Source organism: Myxocyprinus asiaticus, chromosome 8, assembly GCF_019703515.2.
Source record: "Myxocyprinus asiaticus isolate MX2 ecotype Aquarium Trade chromosome 8, UBuf_Myxa_2, whole genome shotgun sequence".
NCBI classification, from domain to species: Eukaryota; Metazoa; Chordata; class Actinopteri; order Cypriniformes; family Catostomidae; genus Myxocyprinus; species Myxocyprinus asiaticus.
Window position 1 is genome coordinate 15,899,365 of NC_059351.1, and position 15,604 is coordinate 15,914,968.

A 15,604-nucleotide genomic window follows, 5' to 3' on the forward strand; every position below is an offset into this window, starting at 1 on the left:
AAGCTTCATCTAAATTTGGATTAAAACAAAATATTAGTTATTTAATCGCAAGAACAGTTTCTTACTCAAATTCAGATATTAAAATGTTACAGTTTCCCAAACACTTATTAGCCTGTTAGTCTAGATTATTTATTTATTTAATTTATTTAGCCTATTTCTTTTATTTTTATTTTTATTTATTTATTTATTTTTTATTTATTTATTTTTTTTTGCCTGTCTGCGCTGCTTTTCATTTAATTTTTTTAAACGCCATATCAAGTTACAAATAACTTCTCATTTTAAAAACACCTGCGTCCTATTCTATTCATTGCGCTGTGTCTAGCTTGTTTTAGCTCAAGAACGCGTTCGGTCCGAACCGCCCCTTAAAGTCCACTTTGAATCAACAAGTTGTCACTCATTCAGCGTCATCCAATCGAGAGTAATGTGGGCGGAGTCTACAGGCAATACTGGGTTGTCCTAAGAAGTCTCCGAGCACGTCTTGAGGGCACTCCAAGACTGGCAGAGTTGAATGCAAAGACGAAAAACAGGCGAGCCACTCGTACTGCCTTTAAATGAGATACCTCAGTAACATCTGAGTTTCGGAAATCTATGCTGCCACTTCTAGAAGCATCCACCTTAACTATTTGTTCTTCTTCTATATTTATAGGAATGTCCATAGGCTTTGCAAAGGATACATTGAGACATTTCAATATCCAAAGAATCTGATTACAACTTAAGGATTTTCGCCCGCTGTCCACCGATTTTGTATGACTTGTCCGCTGTTGTGTCAGTCGCGCAGGAGCTGTTATTTCAGCACGTCTTAACGAATTGTTCCTTACATCGTTTTATTAAAGGAACAGATGAGAGCGCTCAACACACCGGATTATTCTCGTTTAAGTGACCGATTTGTGCCCGTGGATCTCTCACTTGTAGACCGATTCAGGCGCTCCCGTTATAATAACAGATTTTAACTGGAGAACTAATTTCACATAGCAATGGATACGACTATGTGGAGTTATATTGTTGGACTTTTCGTTGTTGCTTGTCGACTAAAACTGGCCCGCTCTACAATTTTAGAATCAATATACTGGAATACTTCGAATACTATGTAAGTGAATCTAATTTGATTGTAATTTGTTTTCTTTATTGATTTGATCACTTTGTCATAGTCATGCAAATAAATTCGTAATCCTTGCCACTTTGGTGGAAGACCACCCACCTTTCCTGAGTGCACGTTTTTAGTTACAATGATGCTTTATTGAGATGTTGTAAAGCAAGTGCCATTTGCTGAATTGGGCTGAAATGAGTCGTCTTCTTTTGAGATAACAGTATAATCTTATTTAAATGCAGGTCAGGTGGGTTACCAGTGGATTTTGAAAATAAATAGAATTCCAAATGTAATCATAAAATGCTAAAAGTTGTTTTAAAGCTTTATGAACTTCCAGTTCACTATAGTAAACGTCCATATATGTATTTGCATAATATAATTTATCTGAGCATGACCTTTTAAAAATGGCAGGTAAGTACAATGTTTTGCATAAATTACATGGTGAGGTTGTTAGATGTCTTACAAACTTCAAGAACCTTTCTATTTGCTGTGGAATAGCAGTTGAGGCTGCAAACTTGTGGAGATCTTACATCTTGGTCAATAGTGAAAGAGTCCTGAGCCACAATGTAAATTTAGGACTGATTATAAGATGAGAAATGTTAAATTGAAGAGTGGAATACAGCTTCTCACTGACTGGCATTGAGAGAGCTGATGCTTGAGCTATTCTGAGCGTGAAATGTGACAAGGTGAATGGGTGTCCAGGGTCTTTCGACAATTATGCATCTGTTCTTCAGCACACCTTTCTGCGTCAGGACAAATAGTTTCAGTACACTAGGCTAAAAGAAAGGTAAAGGCACTTAACTAGTACAAGTGTTACTTTCAGAGATAGAAACACCCAGCCTGGTGTTTTTTCAGTTGCCAGAGTAGTCTACATTCCCTCTTCCTGCCTTGAGGTGATCTGGTGATCACCATTAAGGTGCCTGAGAGTCTGTTTACCCAAAACCATGTTCGGATGTTGTTGTTAGGATTACAGTTAGCAGTTTACCTGGATTCAATTATCAAAGCAATTTCACAAATGCGCACAGATTTCACATTTTTTAAAATAAAGATATACCTTATACCAGGAACTAGTCGCTCAAGTGAAACGGGTTGCCTTGGTAGCATCTTCACAGCGTTGGACCTGTATTGAAATAGATGTGGGATAACATTCTTTTAAGATGCTAAGCTGTTGTGTAGTGGAGCTTTGGTGCAGGTTGTAATCAGTTTTCATGAGTTCCAGTAGCTCAGTGGGTAATCTTTGTCACAGAGCTTTGGAGACAAAAGGTGCTCCTGGATGAAGGCACAGTTCAACCCCCATCCCGGTTTGTTCTCTGCAAGAACCACACAGAAGTTGGTATCGCAGGGGGTGGAGGAGGGACCTTAAAGCTTCCTGCCTTCCTGGGACCCCCAGCAGAACTTCGAGGGTCTCTTTCTTTCCAGGTTTTAATTACTTTATGAGGATGCGAGCTAGTTTTAGAAAGTGACCCTTTTGTTCAGGCTTATGGTGTATACGGGAGTGAGAATGAATTTAAGAATAAGACTTGAAGGAATCCATGGCTTTTTCATGGAACATTTATAATAAAATTAGGGATGTACCGATGTGTCAGCCACCGATATTTATTGGCCTATTATTGACCAAATTGAAACCATCAGCATATCGGTCATAAGCATGAAAATGCCTATGAAAAGACAATGGTTTAATAATTACGTAAATTTATTACGTACATTTATTGTGTTGTAAGTTTAGAATATTTGTGTGTGAAATAAAGAATTACATACCAAAATAAATGAAATTTGAAAGAGCAAAGCATGTAGATTATGCATAATATGAATTTGTTGTTCTGTCATAATATTAAAAATGTTTTATTGTTTAGAACAGCAAAAACAGAAATGCCAAAATATTTTAGAAGTGCAAAATAACCTTTTCCCCCAATGCTATCATACATTTATCTATTTAAAGAAAAATCATTTTTATGTTATATTTATCTTTCAGTGTGACTCTCTTAAAATTTTGGCCTGTCATGTTTGAAAGATCCTGTCCATGCTGAATGACAATCATATTGTTTGTACCTCTTTGTAAATTTTTAAAGCATAATTTCTGAGCAAAACAGTGATCTGATGAAAAATATGGTAAGTGGCAAAAGTCAGTATCAGACTATAGTTGTTTTTATTATTATTATTATTATTTTATTATTATTAAAATTGTTATCGGTATTGGCCAAAAAGTTTCATATTGGTGCATCCTTAATATAAATGGAAAAATTAATTGCATACAAACCTTGTTTAATATGGAAGCTGCAGTTTCAGTGTATTTTTTATAACTGAAATCAGTTTAATCTGAGAATCTTCAAACAATGTAATCGTCTTTATCTGAACCATTCTATAACAAGTTAACATTGTAAAAACAGCTATGCAATTAACATCTATAAAGTGTTTATTACAAGGGTAGAGACAGGACACCCAGCAACCAGTCAGAAATTGGTAACTATTGATTGTGCAAATATTTTACAGTGAGGAAAATTATGCAAGGGGAAGCCAACGCTATCCTCAACGCTTTAGATACAATTGCATTCTGCTTCAAGACAGAACTCTGAACATTAGTCAAAGGAAATTGCTTGTCTCATTCCATTTCAGTTGATTGCTTGTTTTACAGCATTGGGATGGGAGCAACATTGCTTCCTTGTTTAACAAAAGTTTTCTGGGTATTGTTTTAAATTGCTGCTACAATAGATTGTGCATTGGTGTTGTTGGGCTGTTGTGCAAATATGTTTTCAACTAAGACCATTGCATTGACTTTAACCCTTAAATTACATTAATAAATCCATATATTCCAACTGTTCAGTAATAAAAGGTGATCCTTTGGTTAACTGATTTACCCGGATATACTGTCAGATACACTCAAACTGATAATATTTAAAGACATGTTTGGGTTCAATAAAAGTTCAGTTCAATTGACAACATTTGTGGAATAATATTGATTACCACAAAAACTGTTTCAACTCTTCCCTCGTTTTTTTATTTATTTTTTTTGACAAAAAAGTGGTAAAGCACTTACAGTGGAAGTGAATTGGGCCAGTCCATAAACGTTAAAAATACATACTGTTTCAGAAGTAAAGCCCCAAGACGTAAACTTTATACATATTAACAAATTAGGAATTTTTCAGCATTATGTTGTTTGCCAGATTACAGGGGTTACCAACATTACATCATCATGACAACAAAGTTGTAATATTTGATATACTTTACACAGATAAGGTAAGCGATTTTATCACACTAAAATCATGTTAACAAGTATCATTTTAACGTCATATGGCTATACTTTTGAAACTGTGTGTATTGTAATTTTTATGGATTGGCCCCATTCACTTCCAATACAACTGCTTTTTTTTTTTTTATTAAAAAGGACGAGTTGAAATAATGTTTTGTGGTTAACCCTATGCCACAAATGCTGTCAATTGATATTAACTTGTATTAAACCCGGAACATACAATAAATACTTTGAAGATAAATTTAATTCCAATTACATGGGCATCCGGAAGACATCCAAACATGATAAATTCTACATCTACTCTTAAGTTATAATACCCAATTTGAAGACAACTGTTTTAAGTAATTATTTTTCATCTTCATAACTCCATAATCCGTATTTTAAAGGGATAGTTCACCCAAAAATGACAATTCTTTTATCATCGTACATACCCTCAAGTTGTTCTAAACCCAACATGAGATGTTAAGCAGAATGACAGACTCAGTCATCATTCAGATTTATTGCATCTTTTTCCATACAACAAAAGTGAATGGTTAACACTAGGCTAACATTCTGCCTGACATCTCCCTGTGTGAATAACATGAAGGTGAGTAAATGATGACAGAATTCTCATTTTTGGGTGAGCCATCCCTTTATGTCTTGTTTTCATCTTTGGGTGAACTATTCCTTTAACATCATCTTGTTTCCTTCAGGTTTGTTCCAGGAAAGGGTTTGGTACTATACCCCCAGATTGGGGACAAAATGGACATTGTGTGCCCACGAATCAAGGCAGGCTCCACTGAGCAGACAAACATTGAATACTTCCGTGTCTATCTTGTTACCAAAGAGCAACTGGAGACCTGTCGTGTTGCTAAGGGCGACATGGCTCTGCTCAACTGTGGCAAGCCGGACCAGGACGTGAAATTTACCTTTAAGTTTCAAGAGTTCAGTCCCAACCTGTGGGGCCTGGAGTTCCTCAAAGGAAAGGACTATCACATCATCTGTAAGTTTCTTGCCATGCTTTCTCCAAGATTTAACCTCAGGTGCTGATTCACGATTGTTTTTTCAACACTGTTGCCAACTCTAATGTTGAGTAGAACAAGCCAAAATGCAGAACCAATCCCACTCCTGGGAATTTCTGACTCCAGCATTGTCTTCCAAGAAATCTTTTCCCTTTTTTTTTTTTTTGTCTGCGCAGGGGTCTGACTAATGTGGTCCCCCTAATACAGTTAACAAATCAAGTTTGTAGTTCTATGTAAATGTGTTCAATCCCCTGGTAAGAGTTTTTACCACAGGGGCGAAAAAGTCTGAGATGTTCTCTGGAAAGAATGTCGTGTTGATGGCCCCATTGATGGATGTTATTAGTATCATTTGACTACTTCGAAAGGGACTATCGTTCAGTTTAGCGTGTTGATCTCTGCCCCTTTTCAGTTGGCACGTTCCTTAATGGCCGTTATTATGTGATGTTACGATTTACACGCTCCAAATCCCTCAATCCTTTGCCAGTATGAGACAGATCGATTTGATGTGATTTTTTAAGGCAGCTTGGCCTGCAGCCTGAGGGACAGGGATATCTGATCTAAATGATTCTAAAGAGACTTACCTCCATCACTCTGTCTTGTGGGTATGCAAGTGTCAGAAAGTGTGTGCGTAACTGTGATATGTGTGACAGTTGACAAAATACGAGTTAGAGAACAAACCCTTTTAACCATTTTGTAGGTGTAATAGAATGTCTTGGCATACATTTGTTCTTGCATTTGCTTGTGAACAAGATAAAAATTAGCTACCATTAGTTTATCATCTTTCCAGAGAGAGAATGAAGGTCTAATTTCAGTGTTTCACATTGATGCATGTTGAATCAGCAGACAATAAAAAGAGTCTGAAATCAATGAATAATAAATTGATAATAATAAATGAATGAAAACAGTGAATAATAAAACTGACAATTGGTGAAGTAAAAAAATTATAAAAGATAAGATATTATAAATTGCATAGATTTATCAAGAGCAAAGTTGCAATAGAGAAAGAGCATATGACTAAGAAAAACAAAATTATGTATACCACTAACCAATAAATACTTGCTCGATCAGTGCATGATATCACCATGTTCTGCATGTTACAACAAATAATTTTCATTTGTTGTAGACTCAGACAAGTGTTTATTTTATTTTATTTATTTTTTTGCAAAAAGTACAAAACTGAATATATCTTGGTCCAGCCACAGAAAATAAAATAGATAATTCTGACTTTATATCTCACAATTCTGACTTTTTTCTCACAATTCTGACTTTATAACTTGCAATTGCGAAATATAAAGTCACAATTGTGTGAATTAAACTGGAAAATGCAAGAAATAAACTCACAATTGCATCCTTATTTCTTGCAATTGCGAATTTATATCTCATAATTGCGAGTTTACAGTATATCTCGTAGTTTACATATCATAATTAAGATTATATCTCAGAATTATGAGATAAAATCTCGCAATTACAAGAAATAACGATCTATTGCGACTTTAAATATAATAACTGAGTCTAGGCCTATATCTCAGAATTGCAAATATGTGTTTAGTTTATTAACTCGCAATCACAAGATATAAAGTCACAATTGTGAAATATATACTCACAATTGTGAGATATAAAGTCACGATTGCGTGATATAAACTCGCAATTGCGAGATATAAACTCGCAATTGCAAGAAATAAGGATGCAATTATGAGTTTATATAGCAAAATTGAATTTATAGTTTAGAAATAGTCACAATTGTGTCACAATAAATGTCAGAATGACTTTTTTTGTTTGTTTGTCTGAGACAGGATCCAGCTTCTATAAAAATCTGATCACTACACTCATCACTGATCACTAAAAAATAAAATTAATAAAATAAAGGTTCAAAATACAACCAAAAAGGGTTTTACAGTCTGATGCCAGAGGATAATCTTCTCAAAGCACCACAAAGAACTTCTTATTCTGTAGTTCTTAAAGCTGCACTACGTAACTTTGTGCTCTCTAGCGACATCTATGGTTGAAACTGAAAACTACAAATTTGCAATTTGCAAAAGAACACTTTACGTTAGTCGTGTTTCGGCACTGCTCTTCTGGTGGATGAATCTCATTTGAGCTTACCTGGACATTGCCTGTTTGTGATCATGACTTGGAGATAATCAGAGCCGGAGTTATGACGTGCTATTTTCATGCTGATTTTATGTTACACGATTAAACATTTAAAACTGAAACAATGCAACTTGCTTTGATGAAGATAAAAACACTCTTATTTATATATTTTGAGTGAATTAAATTTACACTTATAGTACTATTTTGGCACTACACTCAAAGCAGAACAGGAGACTCTCCTCATCCACCACCAGTTACCAGTATATTGTAATATGCTTATTCAAGTGTTTTATCTACTGTTGATTTTTTTTTATTATTATACTACACATAAGAATGTAATAGGTGAAACTAGTGATATGGCTGATATGAGTTTAATGGAAGAATTTTATTTTTTTGTTTACATTATATTGTACAGCCTCAGTTGATAATGCATGTGAAGTATGCAATGCACACAATAACACTGTAAACTCAAAACATCAAATGAGAATTCTGTCATGCTGGGGATAAAATATACTTTATTAAACGTGAAAATAATATGCTTAAATATGCAATATAACAATTACAAGAAGTCAGTTTCAGAAGTCATACATATTGAATGAATGAATGAATGAATGTTACATTGAATGAATGAATGAATGTTACATTTATATAGCGCTTTATCTGACACTCAAAGTGCTTTACACAGTGAACAGCCGGTACGTCTTTTCTGTGTTTACGGACATGATGTAATGACGCAATGATAAATTATGTAAGCCAGCGATTTTGCACCAAATCCGACCCGACAGCTCAAAATACGTTTTTTATTTTTTTTTAGGCTTACCGAAGTGAATTGGGGTAAGGTAAGGACATTGTTTTGAACACTGATTGTTTATGCACTCAATCAATAATGGCAGTTTGTTCATTTTTAACCAAAAAATCTGACTGGTGCTTTAAAGAACCCAGAAACCAAAATGCTGGTCTGGTGAACCTATAATGAAACATCCTTAACAAGCAGTTGTATTGCACTGAAATTATGTTAACATGTATAATGTTTACATCCTTTGGCTTTACTTTTTAAAAGATGTGTATTTTAGCGTTTATGGACTGGCCCCATTCACTTCCATTGTAAGTGCCTTACTGTAAAATTTTAATTTAGCTATATATATAAAAAAGGAGGGGAAAAGTCTAAATAGTTTTTTGTGGTAATCAACATAATGGCACAAATGCTTAGCTTGAGTTGAAACTGGAATATTCCTTTAAGGTGTTGCAAAGAACAATTGAAGAACCTTTTATTTTTAAGAGTGTATAGAATAATTATCTATTATATACACATTGTATACAATATAACAGTCTCTTAAGATATAGTCTGCTAAAACGAAAACTGCTAAAAATAACCTACCAATATTAACAGCTGCCTGCATACTACCCTTGCGTTTTCCACCTCCACTTTTGTGACTTGGTCGCTGACTTCATGACTGGTTGAGCTGCACTGGCCTGAGGCTCCGAGTGTGCTTGTTGTGGTTAGGAAATGAGCGGGCTTCATTCAAGCTGAAGAGTCAGGTCACATCTAGAGAGGCCGCTGTGCACAAATGTGGGAACAGTTGTAGGGAAGTAGGACATCACCATCTTTCACTCTCTCTGTTTCTCCCTCCTTCGATCATTCACTCTCTCTCACTCTCCCACCCCCACTCTCTTGGCCTTTCACTTGCTGGTCACTCAGTTCTTTCTGTGCCCTAAGCAGTTTGGAGGGGAAGTTCATTTGTTCACGCGGGATTGGTCTTAATCCTCACAGTGAAAGAGAGATTACCGCCAATAGAATTCTTTAGCTCTGCTATCAGAGAACATAGCATGGATGCACGGGCACAATGGGCTTTAATTTGTTGACCAAGTCACTCCACCAGCCGCAGATTGGCAAAGAAAATCCTTGATATTCTGTGATAACGATGTGAAAAGACTTTAGTAATATGCTTAGTTGCTGTACAGTTCAAACTGCATGATTACACCTGGGGTTATCACTCACAGTATGTGGTATTTCTAAATTAGCGTGCATGTGAGTGTGTGTGTGCGTCCTGCTTTTCTTAGCGATTTACTAGCGCATAACACCACAAACACAAGCTTTTAAGAAGCTTTGATGTGCTGCAAAACTGAGATTTTCTCTCTGTGTGAACCTGCACACACTCGCGCACACATAAACGAGCACAAATAATTTATAATGACTGCTGAACACGTGACACAGTTACCTGCAAGGAACACTTTAGAGGTTTTAAAGCACCTGTGATTACACATGTGGAAAGTTGACCTGGTTATAAACTAGCTCACTTAGTGCTATTACTAGGTTTACACCTTATATAGCCAAATGCATCCACAAGACTGTGAGATAATTTGGACCCAGAGAGTGAAGAATCATTTGATGGCGTGATAAATAAAGTTAGATGGGCAGTGTGTTTTTAGCATCAGAAATATAAGCTGTAAAATGTTAGATTTCTGGACGCGTGGATCTCAAAAAAACATGTTCAGGTTGCATTTCATCTCAAAAATAATGAAATGTTATTTTGAATTCTGGAAAAATAAGAATAAAATTAGCCATTAATATTGGATGCATTGTGACATTATTTTTATGATATTTAATTTAAACATATTTTTTCACATTCTTATTACCATAATGCGTCAAAATATCATACTTGAGTTTTTTGTTTATTATTATTGTTATTCCCATTGGTGATTCTCATCAAATCCTTATTTTTATTCAAATCAGCATAACACATAGGCAGGACAAGAAATACTACCATGGTGTAACATTACAATTCGCATAATATATAATTGTTATAATTTAGGTAAAATGTGCTTATTTGTCATGTAACAATGCAAAGAATCTTAATGGTCTTAAAAATAGGCTTTTTTTTTTCCTTAAAGCAAAATATAATTATTCTATTTTGCTTAAGATAATAATTAAAAAATGCTATATATATATATATATATATATATATATATATATATATATATATATATATATATAAACAAATATAATTGATTTTTGTTATATATTATTGCTTACTAGTAAATTAAGTGATATATATTTAATACAAGTAATATAAATAATACATAAATATGATATATATATATATATATCAATTAATATAATATATATAAGAATTTATGTATGTATTTATTTTGGGATAAAATATGACCCAGACATGTTCTTCACAGTTTACATGAGATTCACCCAGGTGCTGCAATTATTTATTTATTCTTTCAGCCACATCAAACAGTACACTTGAAGGTTTGGACAACCACGATGGCGGTGTTTGTAAGACCAAATCCATGAAGCTGATCCTGAGAGTTGGACAGAGTGAGTACCACCCACAATCTCTTTCTCCGTACCCACACTTGCATCACTGTAACGATGAAGATCACTCCAGCCATAACAGTCTTTCAAGTCACCGGTCTAGCAGAGGGTGTCCATGCTAGTGTACCTCAGCGTGTAATTGAAATGTCATGTGAGCTTGTTTCCTATGGCTATGCCAGCTGTCCATTCCTTGGGCTTGCGGAAGATGCTCGCAGCTTTAAGCCAATTCATTGAATTCTCTCTCAAAACCTGGGGCATAATACCTAGAAGTCAAAAAAGATGTAAGGGTGGTCTAATATTATGTTCAAAACAGTTATTTACAGTTTGCTGAACATCTTGTACTGCCTTTCTTAAGTTACTATTTATGTAATTTTAGTGTCCCTCTTGTTGTCAGCTGTAAGTCTTTCCTTCTTTGTTTTTTTAGGTCCAACGGATTCTTTCTCAGCGAAAAACCAACCAACAAGAAATCCTCCGAAATACCTTGACAATGAGGACCAAAGCACCTTCAGCAAAGAAAATGATGTTGTCAGTAAAGTTGGTATGTAGTAATGTGTATGGGGGTGAATCTAATGAAAGCATGTCGATATCACATTTCACCCCAAAATCAAAATAAAGAAATACATTTGAGAAAAATGAATACAAAAATTATGGCAATGAAAATCAAGAGTACAGATGCATTACGGTACATGTCTGGACACACTGGGGGAAGAATTCAAGGTTTTATGAAAATAACGTTAATATGCTAAAAATCTTAATTATCCTAAAACAGGCTTCATTTTCTTGAAGCTAAAGTGAATTTATTTATGTAACGCTTGTTGGAGGGACAAGACGAGAGAGGGTGGATCTAGATGCAGATTCTTTTAATAATAAACAAAATGAAGATGATACACAAGGAAGGTTATTAACTCAAAAGAAAGCAACAAAACATTACAGCCTTATTAGGGTAACAAGGACAAGAACTCACCCGGAACAGCTGAAACAGAGGGTGTGTGTACACACACACACACACACACACACACACACACACACACACACACACACACACACACACACACACACACACACACACACACACACACACACACACACACACACACACACACACGACAATGATGAAAAGGAATTGGAAACAGGTTTGTGTAGTTAGAAGTCCAGGGAGGTGCTTCTGGGAAATGTAGTTTGTGGAGAGAGAGTGACAGACAGAGACTGGGGAGAGCGTGACACTTTCTATTATTTGTTTCTTTTTGATAAATTACCTAGACATGTTTTATAAAGTGTATGCTTTTGTATACAAATCATTTATTATCTCAAATCTCAACTTCATGTTTGTAGTGCTTACCAGTGTTGGATGTAATCTGATTACAGAGTAATTAGTAATCAATTTACTTTTGGTTAAAAAAAATTGTGTAACATATTGTAATCGGATTACAGTAATTTTAAGTACGTTACTTAGGTAACACATTTCTAAAACAATATGTATTTATGTAGAATACTTTTGAAACAGGAATTATGTGTATATGTACATCTATTTATTTATCTGTAACAGCTGAAGGGCATGCATTCCCTAACAAGTCATTGTCAGGGAGGAATGCACGGACGTAAAGACATTATTTTAAATTTGTTGAACAGAAAAAAATCTAAGAAAAGTGTAATATGATCAGATAATCAGTAAAGTTATTAATCTAATGAAAACTTTTGACTAGTAATTAGCAACTTGTACTTTTTTCGATGAAGTATTCAGTAAAGTTAGTAATCTGATTACATTTTTAGACAAGTAATTAAATTTTTTTTAGGAAATTGTTATTTTTTTGAGTAACTTACCCAGTACTGGTGTCTACACACAAAAAGGGCTGAATGTACTAATCAAGTTGTCTATCTTAAAATGTTTCCCTTCTTTTCCACCCAAATTTTGGCTCAATTTGGAGGGTTTCTGACCACATTCAAACTGTGTCAGGATAGGTAGCAGAAATTAATGAATTACAAAGAGCAATGTAAAAGCAAGCTTTTTTAAGTAAGTTATTCATATTGAAATTTTTGAGATATGTATCTCTGACACTGTTGTATTTAAAAAATAAAACATGAAAATCTGCAGTTAGTTACGTGTGGTCCAGTACACTCAGACCCTCACTGAACTAATCTCCCCTTGTTGTCTGATGAACATAACTTATAAAGCAGTACTCTACTTCAAGTATCTTTCTCTTTGTAACGAAATAAAGAATACAATACAGGTCATCACAAACTCATACCCCTCTCTTGTTCTCCAGACTCTATACAGAATGGCAAGGCCAGCGGGAAGAGTGGAGAGTCTGTAGGATCCACTGGCTCTGAAGTGGCCCTATTTGCTGGTGTTGCATCTGGTGCTGTCATCTTCATCGTCATCATCATCGCTCTGATAGCACTTCTACATCGCCGCCATCAAAAACACTCTGCACAATGCTCCGTCCAGTTGCCATTAAACACGCTGCCCAAGCGCGGAAGTGACGCCAGTGGCGGCAGCAACAATAACGGCTCTGAGCCCAGTGACATCATCTTTCCGCTGCGGACATCAGGTAGCATGTACTGCCCTCACTATGAGAAAGTTAGTGGTGACTACGGACACCCGGTCTATATTGTCCAGGAAATGCCACCACAAAATCCTGCAAACATTTACTACAAAGTTTGACAGCAAGCAACAAGGACACTACAGCAACTAAGTTTCAAATGATGGACATCTGTATTTTGATGCCATTGAGATAGATCTGTTGCGATTGGTTTAGCCCGATTAGTTGGATGCTACCTGGGGCTGCAGTCTAGTTCAGAAGAATTACTTCAAGATTCTGGTGCACATTGGAATTTTTTGATCTGTTGATACCTTAACAAGGATACGAGTAAGCGGAATGACTTCCAAAGCATAGAACAATCTCACAAATGAACAAGTCAGCAGAGTACTGCAAAATCATACTGAATAAACCTCAGATAAAGGGAAAAACCTATATACAGTGTTCATGTGAAGAGAGCTACGCATCTTGGAGTAATCTACCAGCCATCATATCTCGGAGAAGGCCCAATTCAGTCTGATTATGTTACGAACATACATGTCCATTTTAACTTTTTTGTTTTTTTGCTTATTTTCACGTTTCTCAACTCCCAGATCTTAGGTGAAAATGGACTCAATGAGTTTGAGTCAATCCACTGAAAGTCTGGCTTATAAAGACTGTCTGCATCCCAGAGCTGGCCTGATGGAGGCATTTGACAATACATTGACCTTTCTTGCCCTTATGCACTTTCAGCCAAGTGTCAGTGTGCAAGAATTTGCCAGTGTGGTCCTAAAAATGCATGTGGTTCTTTCTTGTTTGCTTATGACTTTTTAAAACATTTATTCAAAGAACAAACAAACAAAACTGGAAATCAACATGCAGAAACCCCTTTGTTGACTTGTTAATGTAAATACAATACCCAGGCATTTAAATTATGCTTTAAGTTATGTTTTATATAAATTTGAACACCTGCTTGCCCATTTCCCTACAATATGTTTGATCAGGACTGTTTAAACGTGATAACAATGCAAGAAAACTACTTCACCAAACCAGGAGCCATATGTTGCTGTTACACATGGATATATTGCGAGTACACGTGATCAACATGTTTTTTTTGGGGGGTTTTTTTTTATCTTGCAGTTATTAGATTTGTTTGTCAATTCTAGCCAATAGTGTGTTGAGGAAAATTCACATTCCAGACGACTGACAATGTTGAATGAATTGATTCACCATAGTCGCTTGTGCTGCTCTCTTAAGATATTTGTATTGTATGAATGAATGTATGGATGGATGGATGGATGGATAGATGGATTAAAAGTACAAAAAAGTTGTTTTCTGTTGATTAAATAAACTAAGTGGCCTCTTTGTCAAAACTTATGTCTATGTGTACTCAATTTATTACATATCAAATAGCGTCACTGTCACGTTATCCAAGAATCATTCACAAACAGGATTGGGGCATAGTGAATCAAACTCTCATTCAACAAAAATTGTTTAATAGATTCACTAAAGAAAATGGGAAGGAGTTCAGAAACTTCCATTTCAGGATGTGTTCAAAAGACAATCTTAATAAAACATAATACAGACTAAATTATTTATCAGCCAACTTTGGAGCACTGAAAATGTCTGAAGTGTGTAATTTTCAACCTGGTCTCATAGAATCACATAACTACAACTACATTTTTTTGCAAAATGATTTTTACATGGCTCGCTGTACATATTGCGTCAGTTTCCTGGTGAAATTAACACTAGAGGTGCTACAGCAACAATGGCTTTTATTCCGCTTTCACACAAATCACAAGTAAAACTGAAGATTATCAGTTTATAAACACTTATTTTTCATCCGGTTCCTCACACAGTGCTACCTTATGACATCTAAACAATTTTACTATAGAACATGACATGTAAGGCACACTTTAACGTTTGCATTAAATGACAATAAACATTGATTACAATAATCAGCTATATTTACAAGCTTATTTGAGTGTGATCAAACTGCTCAACTGTTAGAGCATTGCACTTATTACACAAAGAGCCGGGGTGTGAGTCCCAAAGAGTATGAGAGTCAACAAATGAGCTGAAAGTCATAGAAGAAATTGAGTTTTTCATCTCACATTTACTTTTTTATGACACTTTCGGTTAGGTTTAAGGTTTAGGGTAGGGAGGTACGTTTTGTTGATTTGAAATGCGACAGAGCATTAACCTTAAAAAACTCAGTTCGCAGGAACATTTAACTCGCTTTTAGCGCCCCACAGTGGACATTTCACTATGAAACTGCTGCAATACCTGTAACAAACTACGTTGTATCACTTTGCAAAATGTCACCACAGTCATGGA

At 35.4% G+C, this 15,604-nt stretch overlaps 1 protein-coding gene across 1 annotated transcript; it reads left to right on the plus strand.

Moving 5' to 3' along the window:
• Nucleotides 1-513: 513 nt before the first annotated feature.
• LOC127444995 (ephrin-B2a-like) lies at nucleotides 514-14,745 on the plus strand. The gene is made up of 5 exons (XM_051704692.1): nucleotides 514-1,087; nucleotides 5,027-5,316; nucleotides 10,662-10,754; nucleotides 11,176-11,289; nucleotides 13,016-14,745. The coding sequence occupies exons 1-5, from the start codon at nucleotides 975-977 to the stop codon at nucleotides 13,411-13,413; spliced, it is 1,008 nt and encodes a 335-aa protein (XP_051560652.1). The 5' UTR covers nucleotides 514-974; the 3' UTR covers nucleotides 13,414-14,745.
• The last annotated feature ends 859 nt before the right edge of the window (nucleotides 14,746-15,604 follow it).

Coding starts and splice junctions, on each gene's coding strand:
- LOC127444995 (XM_051704692.1), top strand. CDS start 975: ATGGATACGACTATGTGGAGTTATATTGTTGGACTTTTCGTTGTTGCT. Junction 5,317..10,661: donor AAAGGACTATCACATCATCT/GTAAGTTTCTTG, acceptor TTATTCTTTCAG/CCACATCAAACAGTACACTT. Junction 10,755..11,175: donor GATCCTGAGAGTTGGACAGA/GTGAGTACCACC, acceptor TTGTTTTTTTAG/GTCCAACGGATTCTTTCTCA.